This window comes from Aquarana catesbeiana, linkage group LG11, assembly GCF_042186555.1.
Source record: "Aquarana catesbeiana isolate 2022-GZ linkage group LG11, ASM4218655v1, whole genome shotgun sequence".
In the NCBI taxonomy this organism is placed as follows: Eukaryota; Metazoa; Chordata; class Amphibia; order Anura; family Ranidae; genus Aquarana; species Aquarana catesbeiana.
Genome location: NC_133334.1, coordinates 120,149,214 through 120,176,660, shown reverse-complemented (window position 1 = coordinate 120,176,660; position 27,447 = coordinate 120,149,214). Strand labels below are relative to the sequence as shown.

The following is a 27,447-nucleotide window of genomic DNA, read 5'->3' as shown; positions in this document are numbered from 1 at the left end:
ATGGACCAGACTGTCACAGGAATCCTGGAGGGTTAGAGGTGCACCTCGCTGATCTCCCAATGATATTAACCGCGAGAGAAACCGATGGACGACTTGCAATCGATCCAATGTTGATCTCCAGTCATGTAGATGGATCAAGTAGCCAGAGGTATCGGCGAGAAATCCAAAGGGAGCCAGTGGATAAATGTGCAGTACCCCCAAAAGGGTAGCCCAGACCCGATAAACGAACCCAAAAAAAGGCTTTCATCCACAGAACATGAAAAGAAAAAATGGGGCTCCAATGGTGCAGGTCAAAAATGATAGGTTTTAATTGATAAAAGCCGACATACATGAATAAAAGTGATCACAGTTCAGATTAAAGCAATATGGGGAATGGTGTACCTGGTCCAACGCATTTCGTCCAAAAAGGACTTCTTCTGGGGCATCTACTTACTCCCCCATATTGCACCTATATTTATAAAAAAACATACACAAACCAAAAAACAATAATTAGCGAATCAGTGACGATTACAGTGAATAGGTCACTAGTTGGACGAGAACCAGTCACATGATCAACTGGACTCAAGTTCACCAACCAGGGACCAATAATAATGAGCGCTGTGAAGTCCATCCAGGTCGGTAATGACTCTAACGCACTCCACCCAGAAATGGCTCCGCAGCCTCACGTGGTATAACACACGTCGAAAAGCCCGTGAAAATGCGGGCCCGCAAGTCATGTGATATCTGTCATCTAGTTGTACTATTTAAGAAACAACTTCCAGGTCGCCGTGGCCAACGGAAGCCAAGTTGGGGCGGGGGGCAGCAACACTGGATATAATCCCAGAGCCAAAGCCGCTCCACGTCACAACGCTGCACGCCCATCCCACCGCCAGCCAATCACAGTATCGAATAGCGGTGCGAGCGTGCAGCAATACATCCAGTCACATGACTACAATGGCGCCAAAATCCCCACGCTGAATCCCATGGAGACAGCAGTGCCCACTCACATCACAACATCGCACGTCTGCAGCGTGAATCTAGACAAATCCACGGAGACAGTCAAAAATGGTACCCAACATAGAACAGAACAGGAAAATTCTAATCTATATACATACCATAAACGGACATAGTATAACACATCACCATAGATAACAAGCGTTCTAACGCACAAATGAATACATGTAGGGAGCACCATCAGGCGTTCTAGGGACATAAATTACACATGTAATTTCTCGACTACCTTTTACACTTTTGAGGGCCTGGAGCACCAGGACAATGGAAATGCCCAAATAATTACCCCATTTTGTAAAACAAACACCCCAACGTATAATCTTTGAGGCATGATGAGTCTTTTGAACATGTTATTTTTTCCACAAGTTTTTTGGAAAATGTGGAAAGAAAATGAAAACTTATTTTTTTTTTTTTACAAAGTTGTCCATTTATAAGATATTTCTAACACATAGCATGTACATAGCACAAATGACACCCCAAAATACATTCTGCTACTCCTCCTGAGTATGGCGATACCACATGTGTGAGACTTTTTCACAGCCTGGCCACATACAGATACCCAACATGCAGGGAGCACCATTAGGCGTTCAAGGAGCATAAATTACACATCTAATTTGACTATCTCACTTTTGTGAGAGACTGATGGGCACCATAGTGGCATGGATGTGGCACGGATGAGAACTGATTTGGCATGGATGAGTACTGATGTGGCATGAATGTGGCACAGATGAGCACTGATGTGGCACAGATGAGCACTGATGTGGCAAGGATGAGGCATGAATGAGCCATTGATGGCCACTGATGAGCCATGGATGCGCACGGCTGGGGCATGGATGAGCACGGCTGGGGCATGGCTGGGCACGGTTGAGCATGGATGGAGCATTGCTGTAGTATGGCTGGGCAGAGATCAACGCTGTGGGCACTTCAGATCCAGCCCACAGCGCTGCTGCACTCCGGTCTGTTGACAACTGATTGCTCCGTCATTGGACGGAGCGATCACATGGTAAAGGGGCGCTGTCATTGGCCCTTTACCCCGTTCCGTGATGCGCCGGGTCCTCCGGACCCGATGGTCATTGACATTCCCCGGAGCGCGCGGGAGCGTGATTTTGGGAGGACGTTATATGACAGCCTCCAGAGTTACCTGACCACTTGGCTATGGCCCGGTCGGCAAGTGATTAAACTGAAAAATGAACAAAGCATATCCACATATAGTGTGTACCTGCCTCAACCCAAAGCACTTGGTGTGGATCCTCTCAGCCCTCTTTTTTCTTTGCTATATCTGCATGAGTCACTTCTGACAGTTCTTCCAGACACCAGTGACAACCCCCCCTTCCCAACACACAGCAGGTGATTGACAGTCTCAGATGTGCATGCTTCTCAATCAAATCACACAGGGGGCAGGGGCACGTCATCTATTCCCTCCACTCAGGTCTCAATTAAACTCAGCTCTATGCATGTATAGTCCCACCTGCCACCATGGCAGAAAGCTGATCTCAATGAACTACTGGGGCGCTGATCAGCACCCCCGTAGTTCACTAACACTTTCTGTAGCATCTGAGTAACTGTCTGGGCAGTGAGCTGTAAGCAGTGTCTGCAGGAGGCTGACATTCCTACTAAAGGTGAACTTTGCCTTTTAAGCATTTTTTTAAATTTCTTACTGCACAGAAAGATCATTGTGTGGAAACACAAGATTTATTCAAACATCTTGCTGCTCAATTCTAGCCAACGTTTTTTGTTTAATTTGTGAATTGCGGGTTGTGTTAGAAATTCTCTTGGGTTTCTTTTGTCTGTGTTCACTTTGGAGAGATTTTCCTTAAACCGACTGCCCCATAGCAGATTTACTGCTACAGTGTGGCCACGCTGTGCAGAATCACATTTTATATATATACACACACAGTATCTCACAAAAGTGAGGACACCCCTCACATTTTGTAAATATTTTATTATATCTTTTCATGTAACAACACTGAAGAAATGACACTTTGCTACAATGTGAAGTAATGAGTGTACAGTTTGTATAACAGTGTAAATTTGCTGTTCCCTCAAATTAACTCAACACACAGCCATTAATGTCTAAACCACTGGCAACAAAAGTGAGTACACCCCTAAGTGAAAATGTTCAAATTGGGCCCAATTAGCCATTTTCCCTCCCCGGTGTCATGTGACTCACTTAGTGTTACAAGGTCTCAGGTGTGAATGAGGAGCAGGTGTGTTAAATTTGGTGTTTTCGCTCTCACTCTCATACTGGTCTCTGGAAGTTCAACATGGCACCTCATGGCAAAGAACTCTCTGAGGATCTGAAAAAAAAAGAATTGTTGCTCTACATAAAGATTGTCTAGGCTATAAGAAGATTGCCAAGACGCTGAAACTGAGCTGCAGCACGGTGGCCAAGACCATAGAGCGGTTTAACAGGACAGGTTCCACTCAGAACAGGCCTCGGTCAACCAAAGAAGTTGAGTGCACGTGCTCCGCGTCACGTCCAGAGGTTGTCTTTGGGAAATAGATATATGAGTGCTGCCAGCATTGCTGCAGGGGTTGAAGGGGTGGGAGGGTTAGCCTGTCAGTGCTCACACCATACGCCGCACACTGCATCATATTGGTCTGCATGGCTGTCTTCCCAGAAGGAAGCCTCTTCTAAAGATGATGCAAAGCAGGGCATAAAATCCATCACATCCCTAAGCAAAAACAGCACACAAACACTTATTAGGCACACATTTAACCCTTTGATCGCCCTAGATGTTTAACCCATTTCCAGCCAGTGTCATTATTACAGTGACAGTGCATATTTTTAGCACTGATCACTTTATTAGTGTCACTGGTTCCCACAAAGTGTCAAGTGTCAGATTGTCCGCTTCAATATCGCAGCCCCGCTATAAGTCGCTGATCGCTGCCATTACTGGTATAAAAAAATTAAAAAATTCCAGTATATGTCCCATAGTTTGTAGATGCTATAACTTTTGTAAAGATTTTTTTTTTTTTTAACCAAAAACATGTAGCAGAATACATATTAGCCTAAATTTATGAGGAAATTTGATTTCTTTTTTTTTATTGTATCTGTTTTATAGCAGAAAGTTAAAAAATAGTTTTTTGTTTTTTTCAAAAATTTTAGTTTTTTTAACTTTCATAGCGCAAAAACTAAAAAACACAGTGGTGATCAAATACTACCACAAGAAAGCGGTAAAAAATTACATAAACTTTATTTGGATAGAGAGTTACATGACCACGCAATTGTCAGTTAAAGTAACACAGTGCTGTTTTTGCAAAAAATGGCCTGGCTATGAAGGGGGATAAATCTTCTGAAGGCTAAGTGGTTAATTTTTGTCCCAGTGTTACTCTTCACCTTTGCAGGAAGCGAAGAGAACCTCCCTAGTAGGCCACAGATAGCAGTATTGTATATTTCTATATTGGAGAAATTTCCAGTCACTTTCAGTCTTGGTAACACTTGTTAGGCCTTGTTCACATGGGCGTTCCTAAGCATACACCCATGTGAGGGCCGTGTTTTGGGTGCACAGGTGTTCCATACGTCCGTGTGCAGGCAGTCCCATTCATATCTGTTGAGATGCAGTGGCTGTACAGACACAGCTACTGCTCCCAGTTTAACGTGTGTGGGTGTGGGTACATGTTCCCGAATGCTCACTGATGGAGATATGCACCCACACGAATGTCAAATCTGGAGCAGGGGCAGAGTAAGTGCAACCGCTGCATTCCAATTGACATGAATGGAACTGCCTGCACGCAGATGCACAGAATATCTGTGTATCCAAAACACGGCCCTCACACAAGTGAGAACTGAGTAATCACATGACAGCTGATTGCTCAGTTCTCAGTCAGCTCTGAGTAGAAAGCTGTGACTGTCAGACACCCACCCCACTTTCTATTGCCCCTACAACACTCTACTCAGCAGAGTACTCAGGGGATGGGGCGGGAGTGTCTGGCTCTGGCTCTCAGCTGTGTGCTAAGAGGCTAAGCCAGCTGCTGATCAGTCATCTGGGTGGATCCCAACAATATGGAGCTGCTTTGTGATTTCAGCCAACAGCAGGCTTTAGCTGATTCCGGGACACAGGAGAGCAAGTAAGTGCACTCCTGTGACCCACAAGAGAAGTATGGCCAAAAAAGGTTTGACCGTACTTAACTTTTAATGGTGACTGCATTTAAAAGAGATCGTTACAGTGCTGTGTACGTTGACTGTAAGCATTTGTAAAATATGGCTAGCGTTCGTACAGTTTACTTTGCATTCTAACAGCTAGAAGGGATAGCATCCTTTGTGTGTTCTGGAAACATTTTATATACACTATTATGATTTTTCTTGCTTTTTTCTTCCATTTAGAAACGGAGATCGAACCGCCAGATAAAGAGGAAGAAATATGCAGAGGAGGTGGAGGGGAAAAACTCTGAGGATGAACCAAAGGCCAATGTTAAAACCAAGAAGGGTGCTGCCCCTCTGCCTGCAGAGCAGCCTTTACAGCTGTTTGTGGTAAGTGGCCATTACTAAACTCAATAGAACCTCACTATGTAAAATCCTTGTCTAAGCGTATAAGATTAAAAGTTTTTGGAAACTCTATTCTGTTTTCAGTCTCATGGTGCCTTCGCTTCCGTGCATTTAAATTGCTACCACTTTATTTTTCCCATTAGTTGTTGAGCATTGTCCCCTCTTCCCTGCAGCTGGCGCTGGCTGAAACGAGAGGTCCCGTGACTGGACCAGAGCAGCCTGAAAATATGAATATATACATCTTTATTACACTGGTTAATCAGCATGGGGGGGGGGGGGGGTGGGCGCACTCTCTTAAAGGGAGTACTCCTAATCTCAGCTTGTTGCCTGTATAAAAGACACCTGTCTACAGAAGCAATCAGTCAATTAGATTCCAATCTCTCCACCATGACCAAGACCAAAGAACCGTCCCAAAGATGTCAGGGACGAGATTGTAGGCCTGCACAAGGCTGGAATAGGCTATAAGATCATCGCCAAGCAGCTTGGTAAGAGGGTGACAACAGTTGGTGCGATTATTCGCAAATGGAAGAAACACAAAATAACTGTCAATATCCCTCGGTCTGAGGCTCCATGCAAGATCTCACCTCGTGGAGTTTCAATGATCAATGATCTCAAGGCAGCTAGGACCATAGTCACCAGGAAAACAATTGGTAACACACTACGCCGTGAAGGACTGAAATCTGGCAGCGCCCGCAAGGTCCCTCTGCTCAAAAAAGCACATATACAGGCCTTTCTGAAGTTTGCTAATGAACATTTGAATGATTCAGAGGAGTTCTGGATGAAAGTGTTGGTCAGATGAGACCAAAATCAAGCTTTTTGGCATCAACTCAACTTGTCGTGTTTGGAGGGGAAGGAATGCTGCCTATGACCCCAGGAACACCATCCCCACCGTCAAATATAGAGGTAGAAACATTATGCTTTGGGGGTGTTTTTCTGCTAAGGGGACAGGACAACTTCACCTCATCAATGGAGCCATGTACCGTCAAATCTTGGGTGAGAACCTCCTTCCCACATCGAGGGCATTGAAGATGGGTCGTGGATGGGGTTTTCCAACATGACAGTGACCCAAAACACACGGCCAAGGCAACAAAGGAGTGACTCAAGAAGAAGCACATTAAGGTCCTGGAGTGGCCTAGCCAATCTCCAGACAATAATCCCATAGAAAATATGTGAAGGGAGCTGAAAGTTCGAGTTACCAAACGTCATCCCCAAAACCTTAATGACTTGGAGAGGATCTGCAAAGAGGAGTGAGACAAAATCCCTCCTGAGATGTGTGCAAAACTGGTGGCCAACTAAAAAAAAAGTCTAACTTCTGTGACTGCCAACAAGGGTTTTACCACCAAATACTAAGTCATGTTTTGTGAAGCGGTTAAATAATTATTTCACTCATTAAAATGCAAACCAATCGAACTTTTTGGAATGCGTTTTCTGGATTTTTTTTTTTTTTTTTGCTGTTCGGTCTCTCACTGTTCAAATCAATTCTTTGTCAGTAGGCAAACATACAAAATCAGCAGGGGGTCAAATACTTTTTTCCCCCCTCACTGTATTTAGAAACATGAATTTTGGATCTTGTGTTTGGTTAGTCCTTTCTCTTAGCTTGTCAAAGCAGAGAACATCTGAACCATTGGTGAGAGGAACATCACTGGCATAATAAAATGCAGTTTAGTGTGTTCTGCAATGTGTAGCAAAGGAAATGGGAACAATGAGAACGTGTCAAGGCTGGACTGTATATTAGAATTAAAAGGAGAGGTTTGGGACTTGAATAAATGATCAAATAATAAATGATCAATTATTCAGTCGTGCCTTGAGTACTTCATTTAAGGTCCCAAACCGCTCCTTTTAATTCTAGATATAGGGATGGAGGCATAAAACAGGTTTAATTTTAGTGATTAAACATCTTGTTTTTATTTTAACACTTATCTGAAGGCAAACTTATGCTGGAATTCAAATGTTTTTACATTGTTGGTGTTCCATTGTTTGATGTTCATTTTAAGGACAGACTTTTGGGGTGTATCCCCTTTTTCTAAGGTGCAAGTAGGACTGATACATAAAGCATTAAGGTGTTACTAAACCCACAACAGTAAAATCAGTCTGTATATGCAGTAAATCATGCTTGCTATACACTCACTGTGGATTCTAAGGGGTTAATCCCCTGCATTGTGTAAAAAGGGCGTTTTTCTGCTCCTTCTCTGATCCTCCACTTCATTTACTGTCCGCAATCCATCTGCTGACAGCACAGAGCCCTAAGAGGCACTCTGCGCATGCTCAGTTTGGTGTGTATTGCTAGTGATTTATTACTCCTTTTTTTTTTTTTTTTTGGTGGGGGGGTGGATGCATGTTATCAGCACTGTCCAGACAGAGGGTCAGGGGTCATGCAGCCTCATAGGACAGTCCTGCAAGCTTTAACCAGTGCTCAGCTGGACACTGATGGTCACAGGACTGCTGATGAGAAAAGGTATTTAGCAGTTTACATTTACTAAAATAATTGCATTTCCATGTTCTGTATACTGTGGGAGACTAGATATAGTGAATGCAGGGTTCTGGGTTTAGTAACACTTTAACAAAATGTTAATAACAATCTCTGAAAAGAAGAAAGAAAAAACACAACACGTAGTATTTAAAGAGAAAAAGTTAGGAGCGTTATGGAATGGGATAGGGGGAGAGAAAGTCAGAGGTGAAAATGATTATGTTTAGTAGTGAGGTCCACATTAAGGCTGGCCATCCGCTAATCAAAACTGGCCGGACTAAGCCAGCTGAATTTCAATAGTGTATGGTCTCCCTGTTTGGCAGAAGTTGATTATTTATTCAGTTTCCATCGAAGAGACATGTCAGAAATTTTTTGGACAATCAATGGCAGCAGCGATCCAGATTCAGCCACTGACCCGTGTATTCTGTTAGTGTCCTTGTAGGGGGGTATTCTTCTATCTACCTAATTCGTGCCTGCTGGCTGAACAAAAAAAAAGTGTATGGCCAGCATTAATCAATTTGTCTTTTTTTTTGTCTCATACAGAACTATCATTTGTGGTTCAAAGGTTTTCCTTTCCTGCGTGTTTTTAAAGTGGTTATAAAGCCTCAAGGTTTTTCACCTTAATGCACTCTATCTATTAAGGTGAAAAACCTTCTGTGCTGCAGCTCCCCCCCCCCCTTTTTTTTTTCTTACCTGAGCCCGATCTGATCAAGCGATATGCACAAGCACAGCGGTGCCAGCCCCTGTCTCTCTGTCTAATTGGACAGATTGGTAGCAGCAGGAGTCCTGCTGTCTGTGTCAGTGGATGCAGCAGCGGGACTCTGGAGTGAGCCCACACGAGTGCCCCCAGGGAAAATGGCTTTCTGTGGGGGCACCTGATGAAGAGGATCGGGCTGCTCTGTGCAAAATTATTTTACAGAACAGGTGAGTATAGGCATGTTTGTTATTTTTATTTAAAAAAAAAAAATCGAAGGTCTTCCATAATATGGTGTGCTTGTGAGAATTGATGTCTTGTATGTGTGCAGCAATCCTCTCCCTTGTGTTTTAATTGTGTGGTTATGAAGATTCGTTCTTTCTTGCTATTTCTGTCTGGTCTCCCCAATGCTGCATCTTTTCTTGTTGCATTAAATGAGCTACACCACATTACTGGAAGTGCAGCTGTATGATCCTGTAATACTAAAGCCTCCTTTTGTGTGTGTGCCATCATTAAGAATTGATGTGGCTCAACAGTTTTCAATGTTAAACATCTATACCTTAAAGTGGTTGTGAAGCTTTTTTCACTAAAATAATTTAAATGAAAAATGTTACACTTACCTGCTCTGTGCAATGCAGTGCCCACTTGTGTCTTTTTCTGGGGTCCCCTGACATCCCTCTTGCATTTAGAACCACTTTGGGCATATACAGAGTTGTAAATAGTCCTTGTATTAGTCTTCTGAGCATTTGATTAGAATCCCTACCAGATCTTCTAGACCGCGTATTGTTTTTATTCGGTCAGACCTGTTCCACGGATATGTATTAAAGCTGATCTGTAGGCACTCCAATAAAATATTGTTTAATGGCCCATTATGTTAAGTGTAGTACTGTACTTTCATATGAATTCCAAAGTGTTTTGTTTGAAATCACTTGCAGTTTCCTGTATTGACAGCCAGGGCACCAATGTTTGTGGCCAGTGTGTGTAGAAGCCCCTGTATGTTAGAATAGAGCAGCCACTGACATCCCCATCTTTCACAATAATACATTTCCAGGCCTTGAAATGGGTGTTAGAGTGGATGGAGCATATTTTTCTTACTGTATCCCCCAGATTCAAGGTTTCTACCCCTTTGTAGCCACATAGCTTAAAAAAGAATTCCTTGTATACATTGTCACATTGGTTCATTGTAGCCATTCATATACCATACCTAGATGATCTCCCTGGAAGCAGGAATTATCTGAGGCAGAGCTTACAGCTACCCAAGTGATCTCCACTTTCTTCAGTCCCCCATGCTGAGCGGCTGCCCTGCTGCATTGTGAAAACAGGAGGTTGACTGCTTGGAATGGACCACATTTAGAAAATGCTTTTGGATTTTCTGAATCAATGTTCTCTAATTGGACAAATTGAAAAGGCAGGGTAGTGGCATCAAGCTCTCCACCCTATTCAATCAGAGAAAGCTTTGTTCTTACCACCAAGTTGCCAACCTCCTGTGTTCAGAATGCAGCAGGGTAGCGGTTCAGCACGGGTCCTGGCAGCAAGTAGAGATCACTGGAGTAGCGTCTACTTCACTGATTTCCAGTTTCCAGGTGGATAGGCTAGGTATGTAATGTATTAACATTGTGATTATAATTTTTAGATAAAAAGTACTAGTCCAAAAGCATGACATGGTATTTTCTAGATTCCTGCAGCTCTTTAGAGGTGAGCAGTGAAGAACAGTCATTGTACAGTACTACTAAACAAATGAGCATAGTCTATATCTGTAATATGGCTTCACCATATGCATATAATTTCATACAACTAACACAGGTTGTGTTTAGTGAGCTTTTAGCTGTACCAGATCTTTACTCATTATTAATAGCTGATATCATTAGGCTACATGGAAAAATTAGACTATTGAGCATTGTCTGTCATTTCTGTAAGTTTTTAAAAAAGTGATAATGTATGAAAATCTAGTTTTTAAAGTATAGAATTTCATTAACACTATAATAACACATTTCCTGCAGGAGAACCCAAGTGAAGAGGATGCTGCAATTGTGGATAAAATTTTATCATCCAGGGTCATAAAGAAAGAGGTAGGAGACTGTATTGATCTGGCTATTGAGTCTTGACGGGTTGTGAGTGTGGTACACCTCATTCATTGCACTTTTGTTTCAGACTCCATCTGGGATGTTGGTTGACGTGGAAGAATTTTACGTCAAGTACAAAAATTAGTAAGTATAGTAGTTGAATTGTTTTACATTTATCCTTATGTTAAAGAACTTTTCAAATAAAACCCAACTCAAGTGAAAACTTGATTTAGTTTAGTTAAATTAGAAAAGGGTTAGAGCCTCAGTTTGGTTTTAGTAACATCTGTACCATTATTTAGGATATGTCCTCCTCACTTGCTGTCCAGATCAGCAGTAATGGGAAATTTCTCTACTGAGGACACAGACCAAAACTGTTCATGTCTGGGTGGTGATTGCACTCCCCCTTTTTTTTGCATTACTTTCTAGGGACAGGAATCAATGGAAAATCTCCCAAGTTGGATCACAGACAATATTAAAAGCCTGATCAGAGTTTTAACTCCTTAACCATTTTGGCTGGAGTTTTTTTATTTTTATTATGGTGCACAGCCTACAGTGCAGGAATCTGTAGATCAGCATTCTTCTGAAACATGTATTTATTTGGACAAGATCTTGTTGTAATTGAGAAGTTTGCACATAAAGTAAATTCTGGAAGAACAATGCCAACTAATATTTCTATGTTAACCATATACTCATTTTTTTCCATCCTATTGCTCATTTGGTTGTCTTGTATAATTGATCAGATGTTGAAAAGGATTATTTGATGCAATACCTATGGTAAATCTGCCTGTGTTATTCTGATTGACAAAACAATCATAAGTCATTGACTGTCACTTTGAAAATGATTGTTCTGTGTCTTAATCAATTGGTTTGTTTGGCCACACTTGACAGAAATGGCATTTTCAAAATGATGAGAAGAAAACAACCTCCTGAGGGATAGATCACCAAAACCACTGAAATTTTCTAAATAATCAGATCATTTTGGTTCTGTAATTCAAAGCCTTGAAAGCCATCAAAAGAGATTAAATATTGGTAATTTTTTTTCTTGATAGATTCAATTGCAGTAGTAATTAGATTGTTAAACAATCTACCACTAAGAATCCATACTTCTGGAAGATAACAATTGCACAGTTGTAGTGGTCTGTCATCAGAACAGCCATGCATGCAGTTCCAGCAGACAGTAGAACATGTGAAGCTACTTTAAAAAAAAAAAAAAAAAAAGTGTGTGTTTGCAAAAAAAAAAAAAAAAGCAAGGATACATACTCACCTAGTTGGCTGCAGCTGTTCCCTGCCAACTCTACACTGAGAGCTAAGCAATCAAAGACTGCTGATCGCTCAGTTCAGTCTTCAGTGAGCAGAGAGCTGGTGACGGTCAGTCACCTGAACTCTGCTCTGCTTCTCCATCGCTCACTGGAGATCTGGGCTCTGGAGGGGGCGGGAGTAGCTGGCTTAGACTCTCAGCAGCATGTCAGGCATCTGGGGGGATCCCAATATTATTGTCGGGATCCCTGCAGAGCATGGACCAATTGTGACATCAGCCACCAGCAGCCATTGGCTCACTGTTTTCTGAATCGGAGACACAGGAGTGCAGAACTAAGTGCACTCCTGTGATCACGAGGAGAAGTACGGCCAAAAAAGCTTTGGCCATACTTCTTTTAAGCGCATAGTTCTTTCTGCAGAAAAAGGGGCAAAACTTTTGATTGTGCAAGGAAATCTTCTAATAGTGATTAATAACACACATCCATCCCAGTGTTTGCCAGAATTACCTATAGCCATTAGATAATTGTTTCCTGATAGCAGCAACAGTAAGGTACCTACGGCGGATTATTATAGGGAAACAGTAAATCCCCTTTGCTACTACCCAGCCAATCGCTAATGCTTTCTCAAAAGAAAGCTGTCCTGTTTTATATCTGGGGAAACTGTCCATGTGTATATATTGTCCTTCATCTTTTGTTTTGGGATGCCGTTAAGAAGCCACAAAGTGCCCTAAGAATCATTGGTATGGATTTGAACATGGACTAGAAAATGAGGCATTAAGAAAACACCTTTTAATGTGTTTGTATAACCAAAGCATTTTTTTCTAGTTTTGAATGCAAAGGGGAAGAGTTGATACTCAAATTGAATTTATATTGCTGTTTGTATCCCCGCTGAATACATTCTTCTTTATTTGTCCTGGTGATCGTTGTTGATGGGAAATTCATGCTTTTAGACCCCATACACACTATTAGATTTTCTGCAGATTTTTGTCTTCAGATTTACCAAAACCATGTAGCACAAGGGCCTGTCTGATTGCATACAAATTGAAACTCTTAAGGTTTGACCTCATATTATATGGTTTTGGTAAATCAGAAGACAAAAATCTGCAGAAAATCTAATAGTGTGTATGGGGCCTAAGAGTTGTCACTGGAGCAGAAGAGGAGATGAAATCTAATGATGGGGGACGTCTGTTCAGTCTGTCTAAGGGGGATTGCTTTGGCTTTAGATTTCCTCTCACTTCATGTTATATGTCCAGGTCACTAAGTCAAAGGAAACCTCCATAACAGAACATATTCAGAACATATTCAGTAAAGATGAGATTTTGAGGTTTTAATCCTTGCCAATTTCATACAAAACAAAAAAAATATTGGCTATGCATACACTTTATGTAAGCTGAAAGTTATCTTTTTAAACTGAAGATAAGGAGACTGTATGCATCCCAGTGAGACTGAAGTGTGATAAGCAGCCAAGGTGCTGTGCAAAGTGTTTTGTTGTCCATTTTTTTACTGTGACTTGTAGTGATTTGTTTCCTGCATTTTCCATAACTCAGTGTAAAGGTTTGAAGTGTTTATGGGGACACGCACAAGGATGCAACACTGAAATATATTTCTCTTGATTCAGCTCTTATTTGCACTGCGAATGGGCCACCGAGCAGCAGCTGCTGAAGGATAAAAGAATCCAGCAGAAGATAAAACGTTTCAAGATCCGGCAGGCACAACGAGCACACTTTTTTGCTGATGTAAGCAGAAGTTTTTTTCCGTTCCCTCAGCATCTAAGAAGGAGTTGAATAACTCAACAACTCATGTAGGCCTGGAAAGCAGTTATCAATATACCTGATTTTCAGGTTTTTATAGTAGATTTTCCACCAAACAGTACATTCTTAATTTCATGTTCCATTGATATGGCAGCAAGTAAAGGAAAAACAGATCAACAGTGGCAGAAAGGACAATTAGCCCTGGTTCACACTGGTACGGCTTTGAAATTGTACTACTTCAGTGCGATTTCAAAGTCGCAGACCAGTGCGATTTGCACCTCCAATCTCAGTGCAGTTTGCAACTTCATTTAACAGAAGTCAAGTCGAAATGAAATTGGAAAAAAGTAGTGCGGAACCTTTTTTTAAAATCACTGCGACATGAGTCGGGACAATTTAAACGGTTCCATTACCGAAAATGGGGTGCGACTTGATATGCGATTTGGAACTGTAAAATTGCATAATAAATCGCATCAGTATGAACAAGGGCTTAAGATGTTTCCTTAAGCTGGCCATAGATGGATCAAAATTTGACTGGTTCAGCAGTACGAATCTCAATCCATGTGTGGCCATTCCCAGTCAACAGAAATTGATCTAAAGATCAATTTCAGATGAACAGGAATGTTGCAAAATGTTTCTCGATCAGCCAGTCAGCTACAGCCACTGGTCTGTGATTTCTGACAGCGCGGGAGTGACGCTGTCAGAATACAATGGCACAGCGGGGGGGGGGGGGCATTGGGGCTGATCAAAAAAAAAAAGTGATCCATCTATAGCCAGCCTTACTCTATTCAAAACCCAAATATTTTCGGTTGAATTTTCATTTTAAGGCTTGTGCCAGCTGAGCAGGTTTGCATGCTCCTTTTTTTTTTTTTTTTTTTTTTTATTTGAAGATATTGGTATCAGCTGTGATAGAACCTGTGTCTTTTTACAGTGGGGCCTCAGCCCCTATGGAAAGACTGACATTGGTCCATTAATAATGTTCAGATTGTGTGACAGCCTGTGTCTACAATATGTATGGGAAGCTTTCAGATGTAGTCTTGTGACAACGTTCACCAGATGGAGTGGAGTAGAAAGGAGTGACATTTTTGTGTAGTTAGTTTTGGTGAAACCCGACTGCAAACTACAAACTATTGCCTTTTTCTGTCTTTGCCATGCCAAACATATTTTTTGTAGATAATAGCTACTACTACTTATAATCTGAACGCTATTTTTGTAAAAGATTACCTAGAAGGTATTTTTTTACAAGAGGCAGAGTTATCTTCAAAGCTGTAGTTATTGGGGAATATTGATTGGGTATCATTGTCAGGAAGATGCATTTACTCTTTTTTTTTTTTTTTTTTTTTTTTTTTTTTTTTTTTTATTATGGATGTACAGATGGAAGAAGAACTATTTAACTCAGATTATGTAGAAGTTGATCGTGTGCTAGAAGTTTCTTTCTGTGAAGATAAAGATACGGGAGAGGCAAGTAAAAAACATTCTGTAGTGCCTAACTAAATGGCTAGTGGCTGTCTAGTTCTATAAGTTGGCTATGATGTTACTGCAAATGAGTATACGTGTATGCTGTGGGAGGAAACTCTAATAAAGGTTCATAGAGTCAACAAGATGCACTTTGAAGTCCCACCACAACCCCAATATGCCAAACATCTCAAAGCAAGCTGCTTATTCAGAATTTACCAAAGTACTATTATTAAAGTCCTGCGGTCTCACAACATAATAGTTGCGATTGACTTGCTTTGATGATTTCATTGAACTACTATGTGGATGGGCTGTTAGAGATCTCCTGTTCCATTTCTCATGTCTATCTCCTGTCTGCAAACATGAGGGGAGCTCTTTGGTACAATTGCTGGGCTGCAGAACCAGCATGTAAGAAGCTTCTATTTCACATGCCCTTCAAGAGACAGCAGCTCAAAGGAGTTGATCTGACTCTCTTATCAAAGATACCACTGGGGAAAGAGTACTCCTCTGCCCCAAAATAAGTAGCCTAGGGCTCATCCTGGGAGGCCACCCCCAAGACTGTGAAAATGGTTCCTTGTACTCAGTCTGCCTGCAACTGTCCCCCAAGCCTTCTGACAAAAGTCGTCTTTGGCATTAAGGGGCACCTCCATTTTCCAAAGTGGGCGACGTCTATTTACCTTTGCAGACATTTGTTCAGCCCACATATTGGACAAGGAACAAGGTGGAGTTGAGACGTAGAGCCTCCCTTCTTCCTAGGGTGGGTTTTGCCTTTCACCTCAACCTGAACATTGTTCTTCAGTCCCCTCTGGCTTCAGTTCACCAGAATGAGATCTCTTCATTGTCTGGATGTAGTTTGTGCTATGCAAGTGTATCTCACAGCCACTGATTCCTTTGGAAAGATGGATTCTCTCTGAAATACATGATGATGGTCCCTGTAAAGAGGAAAGACCTTCTTGTCCCACTGTTTCTTTGTGGCTTAGATCATCATTATGGTTTTAAGTATTCAGTTCCATCCTTTGCTGTCAGGGTCCCTCTACTAGATTTGTGGGTGCTTCTTGGGTGTTCTGGCATCAGGCTTCTGTTCACAGATTTGCACAGCGGCCACTCCGCCTTCCATTCACACACTCTCCAGGTGCTTATTCAGGCATATTTTGATGCCATCTTCAGCTGTAAGGTCCTTCAGGCTGTTCTTTGAGCTGAAGTCAATCTCCAGTATTATTGGTTTTTGTGGGCTTTTTAATGTTTGCTTTTGGTTACCCCCACAGTTAGACTGGTCACTCTTTTTTTCATTTTGCTAGTATCCAAATCTTCCAGACATTTAATAAAAAATTGACAGGCGGTCATGATCAGTCCGCCTGTGTGAAAGAGTCCTTAGGGTTTTATTATTGGTTTAATTTGTTCTCTTTTTCACCTTTTAGCCTGTAATTTATTATTTGGTAAAGTGGTGTTCCCTTCCATATGAAGACAGCACGTGGGAACTGAAAGAAGACGTTGACCAGTCCAAAATAGAAGAGTTTGAACAGTTACAAGCTGTTAGGCCAGACACTAGGAAGGTGGTAAGGATTTTCAGACATATATCCAGAAGTTCTATGCGCTGTGGTCTATTTAAACTGAGAAACTTGTGATAGTCATGAGATCCTATTTTACGACTGAGAAATATTTTATTTGTTAATAGGATGTTTCACAGAACAGCTTCTAATGCCTTCTTATGGCATTTTATAAACGTATTTGAATGCTATTGTTTGTGAGTGGTTCATGTCTCATTTTTTTTTCCTATAAAAATAACAAACATGTTATACACTTACCTGCAATGTTGCAGTGTATTTGCACAGAGCAGCCTGTATTCTCCTCTTCTCGGGTCCCTCTTCTGTGATCCTGGCCCCTCCCTCCTCTTCAGTGCCCCCACAGCAAGCAGCTTGCTATGGGGTACCCGAGCCGAGTCACAGCTTTGTGTGTCCATTCAGACACGGTGCCCCATCCCCTCTCTCCCGATTGGGGATCAAGAGGGAGAATCTTGGATGGCTAAAACACTCGTGGACAGAAGGCTTTTTAACTTAATTAACAAAAAAAGGGAATACTGTGAAAAAAAAATCATACAAAGAAATGATATCAATCAAAACCATTACAGTGTATATCATATCTGGCCCTCCAGTTGTTCAGGAACTACAATTCCCATCATGCTTAGTCATGTCTGTGAATGTCAGAGTTTTACAATGCCTCATGGGATGTGTAGTTCCGCAACAGCTGCAGGGCCCGAGTTTGGAGATCGCTGGTGTATATAGTCCAACAGCACCCCTAATGTGAGATATAATCACAATAATATACATATACAAAAAGGGTGATGCACTAAACAAAATTCCCTTTTTGGTTTGAGGACACATCTGCAGCGGATGACCCCTGCAAAGATTGTTACATCAAGCCTGTTTGAACCTTCATAATAAAGGGTCCAGGCTCTCTGGTAAGAGTCTACATTACCTGTGGTGACGGTGCACGCAGGAGGTGGAGGTTTTTTGGATTTACCTGCATTATCACGGATTTGTGATTTCTACAGTTGGACTTTTATATCACAAGCAATTTTGTTTAGCGCATCACCTTTTTATCTGCATTAAGTTAAAAAACCTTCTGCCTTTACAACCACTTTAAGCTAACAGAAATATTTCCATTATTCTTGTGCTGCATATATCTGACTCCTGACTGTACCTGTTTACATTGTTGTATCCAGTATGTTTATTGTCAGTTGCTGGCGTTACAATGATAAAGTCATTTTTACTGCCTTTTTTCTTACGCATAGCACATTGATCCACCCCAGCCTGTGATATTTACAGATTCATGATACAGTACCTATTGTGCAATAGTCTTTGAATTCACTTAACAAAACTCACACTTTACTTTTTTTTTTGCAAGGATCGACCTCCCCCTAATTCCTGGAAGAAGATCAACCAATCACGAGAGTATAAAACTGGGAACCAGCTCAGAGAATACCAACTGGAAGGACTTAACTGGTTGCTTTTCAACTGGTATAACAGGTGAGTTCTGCACCCCTATAATATATTGTAATATCACATGTATCACAAGTCGTTGAATCAGCAATATTTAGAAGCTAAAGAATAATATTTTTTTTTTAAAGAATACAGATTACTGATTCTCTATTGTAACAGTGGTCACTGGTGAATGTCAACCATTGGTTACATTAAATCGGTAATAAAGGCAAAAATAAAAATGTATTATATATTTCGGCTTACTAATCTTTTGAGGTGGCTGCATTTTTAGGCTTTTAACCCTTTATTATTACCCAGTGATCCAGGCAGTAACACACTTCCTGTCATTGGGTGGCTCCACTCTGGATGGAGGAGCAACACACCAGAGGGTAGTGTTATGCCCTGTACACACAATCGGACTTTCCGACAACAAAATCGTGGATTTTTGTCCGAAGGATGTTGGCTGCAATTTGTCTTGCATACACACGGTCACATAAATGTTGGCCAACAATTACAAACGTAGTGACGTACAAGACATACGTGATATCTCCATTATGAACTCTAGTTTTACAAGATCGAGTGCTTCCGGTTTGTACTTGATTCCGAGCATGCTTGGACTTTTGTCCGATGGACTTGTGTACACACGATCAAAAAATCCGACCACAAACATTTGTTGGTGGAAAATTTGAGAACCTGCTAGCCAACATTTGTTGGCAGAAAGTCCGCCAACAAATGTTCGATGGCGCATATACACGGTTGGACTTTCCACCAACAAGCTCACATCCAACATTTGTTGTCAGAAAATCCGATCGTGTGTACACAGCATTGGATCCACTAGCAGATTTAGACAAATTAGACAAACAAATTAAAGCCAAACATCTGCTGATGCTTTTTTTGCTGTCACAGCAACAGTTTATTTTTATTTTTTGGGATAAAGATTTGAACATAAATGAATAAAAGCTGACTATTGTACACACCCCTGTCGATGTTAAATGGCTTGTCTCAACCCTCTAACTTTCACCTTTGCTGCTCAGCTTGTTTTGTTAAAGGAAGATCGTTTTTGTTTTTGGGTTTAATACTGCTTTATTACCCTCCCTTTACCCACTTTAAAAGTTCCTTGCATTGCTAACAAACTTAAAGCTGAGCTCCAGCTAACACTTTCTAAGCAGTTACAGTGACCGTTTTTTTTTTTTTTTTTTTTTTTTCTTTTCCTTTTGGAATATAGCTTTTACATAGATGAATTAAACTTGACCATTGTAATCAACTCTGTCAACGGTAAAGGGTTTGTCTCTACCCTCCAACTGCTACTTTTGCTGGACAGCTTGATCCGTTAAAAAAATAAAAAACTTACTGGCCAGATCAACAGGTGAAAATAAAGGTATAAAATCTTGAAAAAAATGCAGCCACATCATCTAATTATTCGTATGCTGTGCTATATGAATATTCAGGTTTTTTTTGGTTGAATACTACTTTAAAACTTTAATTAAAATATAGTCTCTGTAAGCCACATAATATGTGCACAAATTATCTTTGTTATAAAACACCATGTCATCTTTACAGGCTATAAGTATAAGTCATGGCACACAGTATATCCAGCAGTAATGGCTAATCAGGACATGGTTGTACACCCGCCCTAGCTTCTGATTGGCAGCTGCCAGCGGTCATGTAGAAATTGAAATCTGTGCTGTCAAGATAGGAATATTACTAATTGGCTGTTCATCCACCTACACTCAGACTAATAAGGCTAGATTAAGGCTGCATTCACACCTGAGCGTTTTCAGCTCGTAAAACGCTCATTTCAAAAATTCAAAAACGCCCAACAAGCAAAATCTCATTCATTTAAATGGCCCCTGTTCACATGTGAGCGTTCTGTTGTCTGAAGCAAAATGCCTGAAGCTCAAAAAAGTACATGAGCTTCTTTTCTGGGCAAATTACAGGTGTTCTTCTGCTTTTTACCTTGGTGACCTTTTGACCTGTACAAAATCTCGGCAAAAACGCAAGACTTTCTGCCTGGAAACGATGCGCTCAGGTGTGAATGCAGCCTTAAGTATACCTGTCACTTTTCCCCGAATTGCTTGGGATTGCAGTGTGTGCCAAAATGTAAAGTCTGTTGGTTGGTGTGATTTAAACAAGGATGCTAGACAGTTCATAAACATTCAGGTCTGTCCTTCACTTATGCAGATAGCGTATTTTAGTAAGTATCACATAATGTACATTCTTTTTTGATTTAAGCCTATGACTGACCTTTTTTGTAGCAAATTTCCTCTTTTATAAATGTTGGGGCATTGAAATCGAGTATCTCACAGATCACAGTAGAAAGAAATCCAGTTTGCTGCAAGATTTTGCTACCAGAAACAAGAGTGCCAAGTTAATTGCAACCTCAACACAGCAGAGAACTATGTGGTGTGAATTTAAAGGATAATCTTTTGGGAGCATACTACACATTACACCCATATTTTATGGTGTAACACGCTCCAGCAGTCCAACCCCCCCTCCCCCATCCTCCCCCTGTGACAGCAAGGATCTTCTCCCCACACCTGCTGTCGCAATTGAAATAGCGCGGCTGTGTGGGGCTCCATCCACACAGCCGCATCCTTCATTCACAGCGATCTGTGAATGAGTGGACTAGAAGTATTGTCTGCCAATGTGGCAGATAGCTTGTAGCTCTCAAACTGTGAGGGCACTGGTGAACACTCTCATAGTTCTTTGATCTTCCTGCTCTTTAATAACTGTCTGCCTGTACGGGAGGTACGGGCAGACAGCTATACTGAGAGTTTGCAGGAGCCTGACATTGCACCCATGAGCTCTTGATTATGGGTGCAATGCTTTCTGGAAAAAAAATAATGTACATTTTTTTTCTGAAGAAATATGTGCATTTATTATTTTTTCGCAAAAGGGGAACTTGACCTTTAAGCTTACGAAGAAGAGTCCCATACTAACATTTATTTAATTTGTGTGTTTTTTTTTTTTTTTTCTACAGACGGAACTGCATTCTAGCAGATGAGATGGGTTTGGGTAAAACTATCCAAAGCATAACATTCCTGCATGAGATCTTCCTGACAGGCATCCGTTGCCCTTTCCTTATCATCGCTCCACTTTCCACCATCACTAACTGGGAACGAGAATTTCGCACATGGACAGACCTCAACGTAGTTGTGTATCATGGAAGCATGATAAGCCGGCAGATGATTCAGCAATATGAAATGTATTTCCGGGACTCCCAAGTATGTCTTTCTCAGCAGTTACAGTGGTCACTTTAGCAATACCTTACTGATACCCCCTATTTCCTCTAGTATGTTGGTGTGCCCACATCAACCAATCAGATCCAGAAGAAGTCCACTTAATTTTTTATTTTTTTTGGTGTTGACCAGTTAAATTGCTACATGCTTCCCACATCATTTGGGTTCTTTGATGGACAGATCATATGCCTGATTTTCAAGGTCTGCTCACATTACACAGTTTGTAGCGTTACTGGGGTTCCTTAGAGGTATGAAAAGACAGTGACCCACCCTTTAAAGCAAGGATTGGTTGCTGTGAACAAACCCTTCAATTTTCATAGATTTGAATTTTGTTTTGATTGATAAAGTTGATAAGAAGAAAGTGATGAATAATAATGAAGACTTTAATTACTTTCCAGGGTCGTGTTATCCGAGGGACATATAAGTTCAATGCCATTATCACTACGTTTGAGATGATCCTGGGGGGCTGCCCAGAACTCAATGCTATTGAATGGAGATGTGTTATAATTGATGAGGCACACAGGCTGAAAAACAAGAACTGCAAATTGCTTGAGGGTCTGAAACTCATGAATCTGGTGAGTGTGTTCTTATGGGGTATTGTGCTTTTTTGTGCAGACTTGTCTTAAAGGGAGCCTGTTATGAAAAAATATGGAGGCTGATCTTGCTGAAAGTGCGAGTTGTCTGACTGAGGGAGATTTACTAAAACTGGTGCACACAGAATCTGGTGCAGCGATGCATAGTAACCAATCAGTTTCTAAAGTCAGCTTGTTCAAATTATCTTAGACAATAAGGCCCAGTTCAAATCGGCACGAATTTACAGATTAAATCGCATGTCAAATCGCAGCCTATTGCAGGCAACGGCACTGTCCCAATATGTGTGATCCAGACTTTGCGGCGCCGCAGTAATTTTGGCAACTTCGGGGGTGATTTCAATAGACATTTGCATGAACCCATACAGATGTCTTTTAAATCTGAAATGCGGGTTTTGAAATTTTCGAGCGCCATCAAATTACATACAGTGAGAATCTCCTGCGGCCTCTGTAATAGGAAGTACTGTCTCCTGGGCTTGCATTGGACAACTGCGCTGTCTATCATAGGAGGCGGGACTTTGTATTAAAGAGGCCGCTGAGTAAACAGGAGATTCTCATGTATGTAATCTGTCGGCGCTCGTCCCACCCCCCTCCCTGTCCCCTCTGTGGATGCAGATGGGCATGGATCAGGCTGCACTGATGGCAATGGTGAGGCTGCGTTCATGGCACTTTTGAGGCTATATTCATGGCAATGGGGAGGCCCATTGATGGCACTTGTGAGGCTGCATTAATGGTAATGGTGAGGCTGCATTGATGGGCACTGACCCTTATTTTGCTTCACAGTCCTTAATTTAAAATGTAATATTCTTCCTGAAACTTCCCTCTTAAAGTGAAGGTGCGTATTATACGCCTGTGCGTGTTAAATGCTGATAAATATGGTCTCTCATGTGTATTATGTTTTTTTAGAAAAAAAATTCACCTTTTTTCTTTCTCGGACATCACGGGACACAGAGCCACAGTAATAACTGATGGGTTATGTAGGTACCACTAGGTATTGGACACTGGTCACACCCTAATCAGGAAGTTCAACCCCCTATATAATCCCTCCCCTTCCAGGGATACCTCAGTTTTTACACCAGTGTCTTAGGTGTTGGACGTGTAAAGATGTCCTGTGCTGAAGCTCCAAAGGGAATATCCTGATATCCTATACTGGGGCAAGCCAGGCGAACCGGATCCATTCAAAGTGTCTTTTATGTACCCGGGCCTCGTGTCCGAAGAAACAAGGTTTTACCTGTAACGCTTCTCTTTTTAGAGAGCTGGATCCCGCCAGATCAGAAAATGGCTTTAAATCTCCAAATTTCTGGCTGGGTGCTTTACAGGGCCAGAACTGTGGATCCCCCTATTCGTAGGGGGCCCCAGTCTCTGACGTTTTTTTCAAACGGAGCCCACCGTGAGAGGTGAAGATTGGGTCTGTGTATACAGAATCCTGCGGCTGGATAAGGTAAGAGGAGATTCCACAGAATTTTTGAATTCTAGTGGGTTTTCTCCTTTAAAGAAAAATGCACGCTATGCCTATTGTGACCACCGGGGGCTGCCAAGAGCACATACCTTCATGCGTTCCACGCTGCACAGGCTCTTCCGACCCGCTTCACGTAGGATGGATGGGGGTTTTCTCATCTGGGATTTTCCCCCTAGGCTAGGGGGAGGCTACAGATGTGCTGTAAGGCGGTTTTACACCGCACTGTCACCGCCGTCGCCGCCATTGCAATGCAGGCCCCATCTCTGCCGGCCTCCTCCTTCTTCCTCCACCCCCAGCCTTCCTCCATGCTGGTCCCGGAAGGGGCGGCTCGCGAGGTGGGGTGCGTCAGCACAGCGTCAGCATGCTCAGACGCCCACAGTGCCAGAAACCATGGCTATTTAAAGCACACTTTACAGGTGCTCTGAGCCTGGGAGGGACACAGAGCTGACAGTCGCATGTAAGGCGGGGCACAGGCATTCTCCTAGGCTGCATTTACTAAGGTAATACCAGACTGGGCATTTGGTAGCAGGGCTTTGCCGGACTACATCGCTCAGCAGTCAGTGTTCATTTTTTGGATACCTCACACCTTTGTTGCTTTGCACTATGGGTAGAAGAGGTTCAGGTAACCCCAAAACCAGAGACACTAGGGGATCTCAGTCAGGTTCTGAGGACCCCCTGGCCAGGGACGGCTGGCCAGGGAGAGCCGTTGGGGTCAGGGGCTGTACCTGCTTCTGGCACTTCAGCCCCTGTATACATTACACAAGAGGTTTTTTCCTCAACCATTACTGGATTAGAGCGAAGATTAATGGCCGTGATTACATCTTCACTCAGTGGAAGAAAACGTACCAGGCCTTCCTCTGTTTCCCAAGACCCTCAGACAGAGGAGCTCGGGGATAAAGGAGATGAATCGCTTTCAGAGGATCGGGATGGGACAGATGATTCCTCTTCGAAAGAATCAGGTGGAGAGGGGCCCTCTGTGACTTCCCAGGAGGAGAAAGTCTTAGTGCAAATCCTTACTGGATTGGTCCGCTCCACATTTAAGTTGCCCGTACCTGAATCTGTTAAGGAATCCTCTTCTTCTTTGGGGTCGCTGAAACCTCCTCAAACAGCGCATGCTTTTCCTGTTCATAATTTACTTGAAAAGCTCCTTTATTCTGAGTGGGATCACCCAGATAAGCGTTTTCTTCCGCCAAAAAAGTTTTCTACGCTTTATCCTATGGAAGAAAAATTTATTAAGATGTGGGGAATGCCGGCCATTGATGCGGCCATTTCCTCTATAAATAATAGCCTGTCCTGTAGACAACGCTCAGATGCTCAGGGATCCTGTGGATAGAAAGATGGATTCCTTATTGAAGGATGTTTTTTCTTTAGCAGGATCAGTGGCCCAACCTGCTATAGCAGCGATTGGAGTCTGTCAATACTTAGGAGACCATGTTAAGCAGGTCATCAAAGTGCTTCCTGAACAGCAGGCCCAGGGGTTCGCTAACCTTCCAGCGGCCTTATGTTATATTGTTGATGCCATCAGAGATTCTATCATGCAAACCTCTCGTCTTTCACTTAGGTTGGTGCATATGCGTAGAATCTTATGGTTGAAAAATTGGTCAGCCGAAGCACCATGTAAGAAGCTCCTGGCTGGGTTTCCTTTTCGTGGTGCAAGGTTGTTTGGAGAAGATTTGGATAACTATATCAAGAGAATCTCTTGTGGGAAAAGCACTCTCTTACCTGTTAAGAAGAAGAGTAAGCGTCCCTCTTTCAAACGGACTCTTTCCCCAGCGCCAGGGGCATCAGCCTCCAGGCAGTCACGACGGCCTCCTCCGTCTGAGGCAAGAAACAAGAGTCAACCCCAGGGACAAAAGAAGTCTTGGGAAAGAAGTCTACTAGACAAGACGCTAAGACCTCTTCATGAAGGGGCGCCCCCGCTCGCTCGAGTGGGGGGAAGACTGCTGCAGTTCTCAAGGCTCTAGCAGGAGGACTTCCAGGACAGATGGGTAATCTCCACGGTAACCTTAGGATACAAGCTGGAGTTCCAAGAATTTCCCTCTCCTCGTTTCCTCAGATCAAGTGTTCCCAGAGACCCAGAGAAGAAGCAGTCACTCCTTCTAGCGTTAGAGCGACTTTTGTCGCAAGAGGTCATTATGGTGGTTCCCACAAAGGATCAAGGATTGGGCTTCTATTCCAACCTCTTTACGGTCCAAAAACCAAATGGGGATCTCAGACCCATTCTGGATTTAAGAGATCTGAATCAATGCCTAAAGATTCAGTCCTTCCGCATGGAATCAATTCGGACAGTAGTCTCCATCCTGCAGGGAGGAGAATTTTTGGCATCGATAGACATCAGAGATGCATATCTACATGTGCCCATTTTTCCTGCTCATCAGAAGTGTCTGCGCTTCGAGGTAGGAGGGCGCCATTTCCAGTTTGTGGCTCTACCCTTCGGGATAGCCACTGCGCCTCGAGTGTTCACAAAAATTTTGGCTCCTCCTCTGGCCAGATTAAGGGCTCAGGGTATAACTGTCATAGCATACCTAGACGACCTGCTCTTCATAGACCGGTCGGTAGCCTCCTTGAACGGAAACTTGAGGACCACGGTCAAGTATCTGGAACGTCTAGGTTGGATTCTCAACCTAGAAAAATCTTTCCTAAAACCAGTAAGAAGACTGGAGTATTTGGGTCTGATCATAGATACAAGCCAGGAGAAATTATTTCTTCCTCAGGCAAAGATCACTGCTTTAAGGGAGCTGATTCTGACAGTCAGGACCAAGAAGGGTCCTTCTGTCCTTCTGTCCGTCTTTGTATGAGACTGCTAGGGAAGATGGTGTCTTCATTCGAAGCAGTTCCCTATGCTCAGTTCCATTCAAGACTACTGCAACACAGTATTCTGTCGACCTGGAACAAGAAGATTCAGGCATTAGACTTTCCGATGCATCTGTCGCATGCGGTGCGTCAGAGCCTCAATTGATGGCTCATACCCGAAAACCTGCGGAAGGGGAAATCCTTTCTACCGGTTACCTGGACGGTGGTAACAGATGCCAGTCTGTCAGGTTGGGGAGCAGTTCTGGAACAGTGTGCGATCCAGGGGCTATGGTCCAAGACCAAGAGGACCTTACCCATCAACATTCTGGAGATCCGGGCGGCATACCTAGCCCTAAAAGCCTGGACTATCAGGCTACAGGGTTGCCCGGTCAGGATCCAGTCCGACAATGCCACAGCAGTGGCTTATGTCAATCATCAGGGAGGCACCCGGAGCCGAGCTGTTCAAAGGGAGGTGAACCAGATCTTAGTCTGGGCAGAGATGCATGTGCCATGCATATCGGCAGTTTTCATTCCAGGGATAGAGAACTGGCAGGCGGACTATCTAAGTCGCCAGCAGTTACTCCCAGGGGAATGGTCTCTGCATCCCGACGTCTTTTGGGCCATATGCCAAAGATAGGGGGTCCCAGATGTAGATCTCTTTGCATCTCGATTCAACAGAAAGATAGACAGATTTGTGGCAAGGACAAGGGATCCTCTTGCATGCGGGACAAATGCGTTGGTGATTCCGTGGCATCGGTTCTCACTGATTTATGCATTCCCGCCTATTCTGCTTCTGCCACGACTCCTTCGCAGGATCAGGCAGGAAAGGAAGTCAGTACTTCTGGTGGCCCCCGCTTGGCCCAGAAGGACTTGGTATGCGGAAATAGTAAGGATGACGGTGGGTTCCCCGTGGACCCTACCAGTACCCCCAGACCTGTTATCTCAAGGTCCAGTGTTCCATCCTGCCTTACAAACGCTAAATTTGACGGTTTGGCTATTGAGACCCACGTTCTGAAAAGTCGTGGGCTTTCAGGTCCTGTCATATCTACCTTGATCAATGCAAGGAAGCCAGCTTCCAGAATGATTTATCATAGAGTCTGGAAAGCTTATGTATCCTGGTGTGAATCCAGGGGTTGGCATCCCAGAAAATATGTGATGGGTAGAATTCTTGATTTTCTACAGTTAGGTTTAGAGATGAAGCTGGCTTTGAGTACCATCAAAGGCCA

General features: G+C 42.7%; 1 protein-coding gene across 5 annotated transcripts in view; it reads left to right on the top strand.

Annotated features, from left to right (window-relative positions):
- The window catches only part of CHD9 (chromodomain helicase DNA binding protein 9), a 343,123-nt gene that overhangs the window by 195,349 nt on the left and 120,327 nt on the right, over positions 1–27,447 (top strand). For all 5 annotated transcript variants that reach the window (XM_073604968.1, XM_073604966.1, XM_073604967.1 and 2 more), the window contains 9 exons: positions 5,318–5,464; positions 10,641–10,709; positions 10,792–10,847; positions 13,578–13,695; positions 15,082–15,168; positions 16,581–16,718; positions 18,067–18,188; positions 21,121–21,364; positions 21,778–21,954. In XM_073604968.1, the coding sequence (XP_073461069.1) occupies positions 5,318–5,464; positions 10,641–10,709; positions 10,792–10,847; positions 13,578–13,695; positions 15,082–15,168; positions 16,581–16,718; positions 18,067–18,188; positions 21,121–21,364; positions 21,778–21,954 (1,158 nt within the window). The remainder of the gene's footprint in view (positions 1–5,317; positions 5,465–10,640; positions 10,710–10,791; positions 10,848–13,577; positions 13,696–15,081; positions 15,169–16,580; positions 16,719–18,066; positions 18,189–21,120; positions 21,365–21,777; positions 21,955–27,447) is intronic.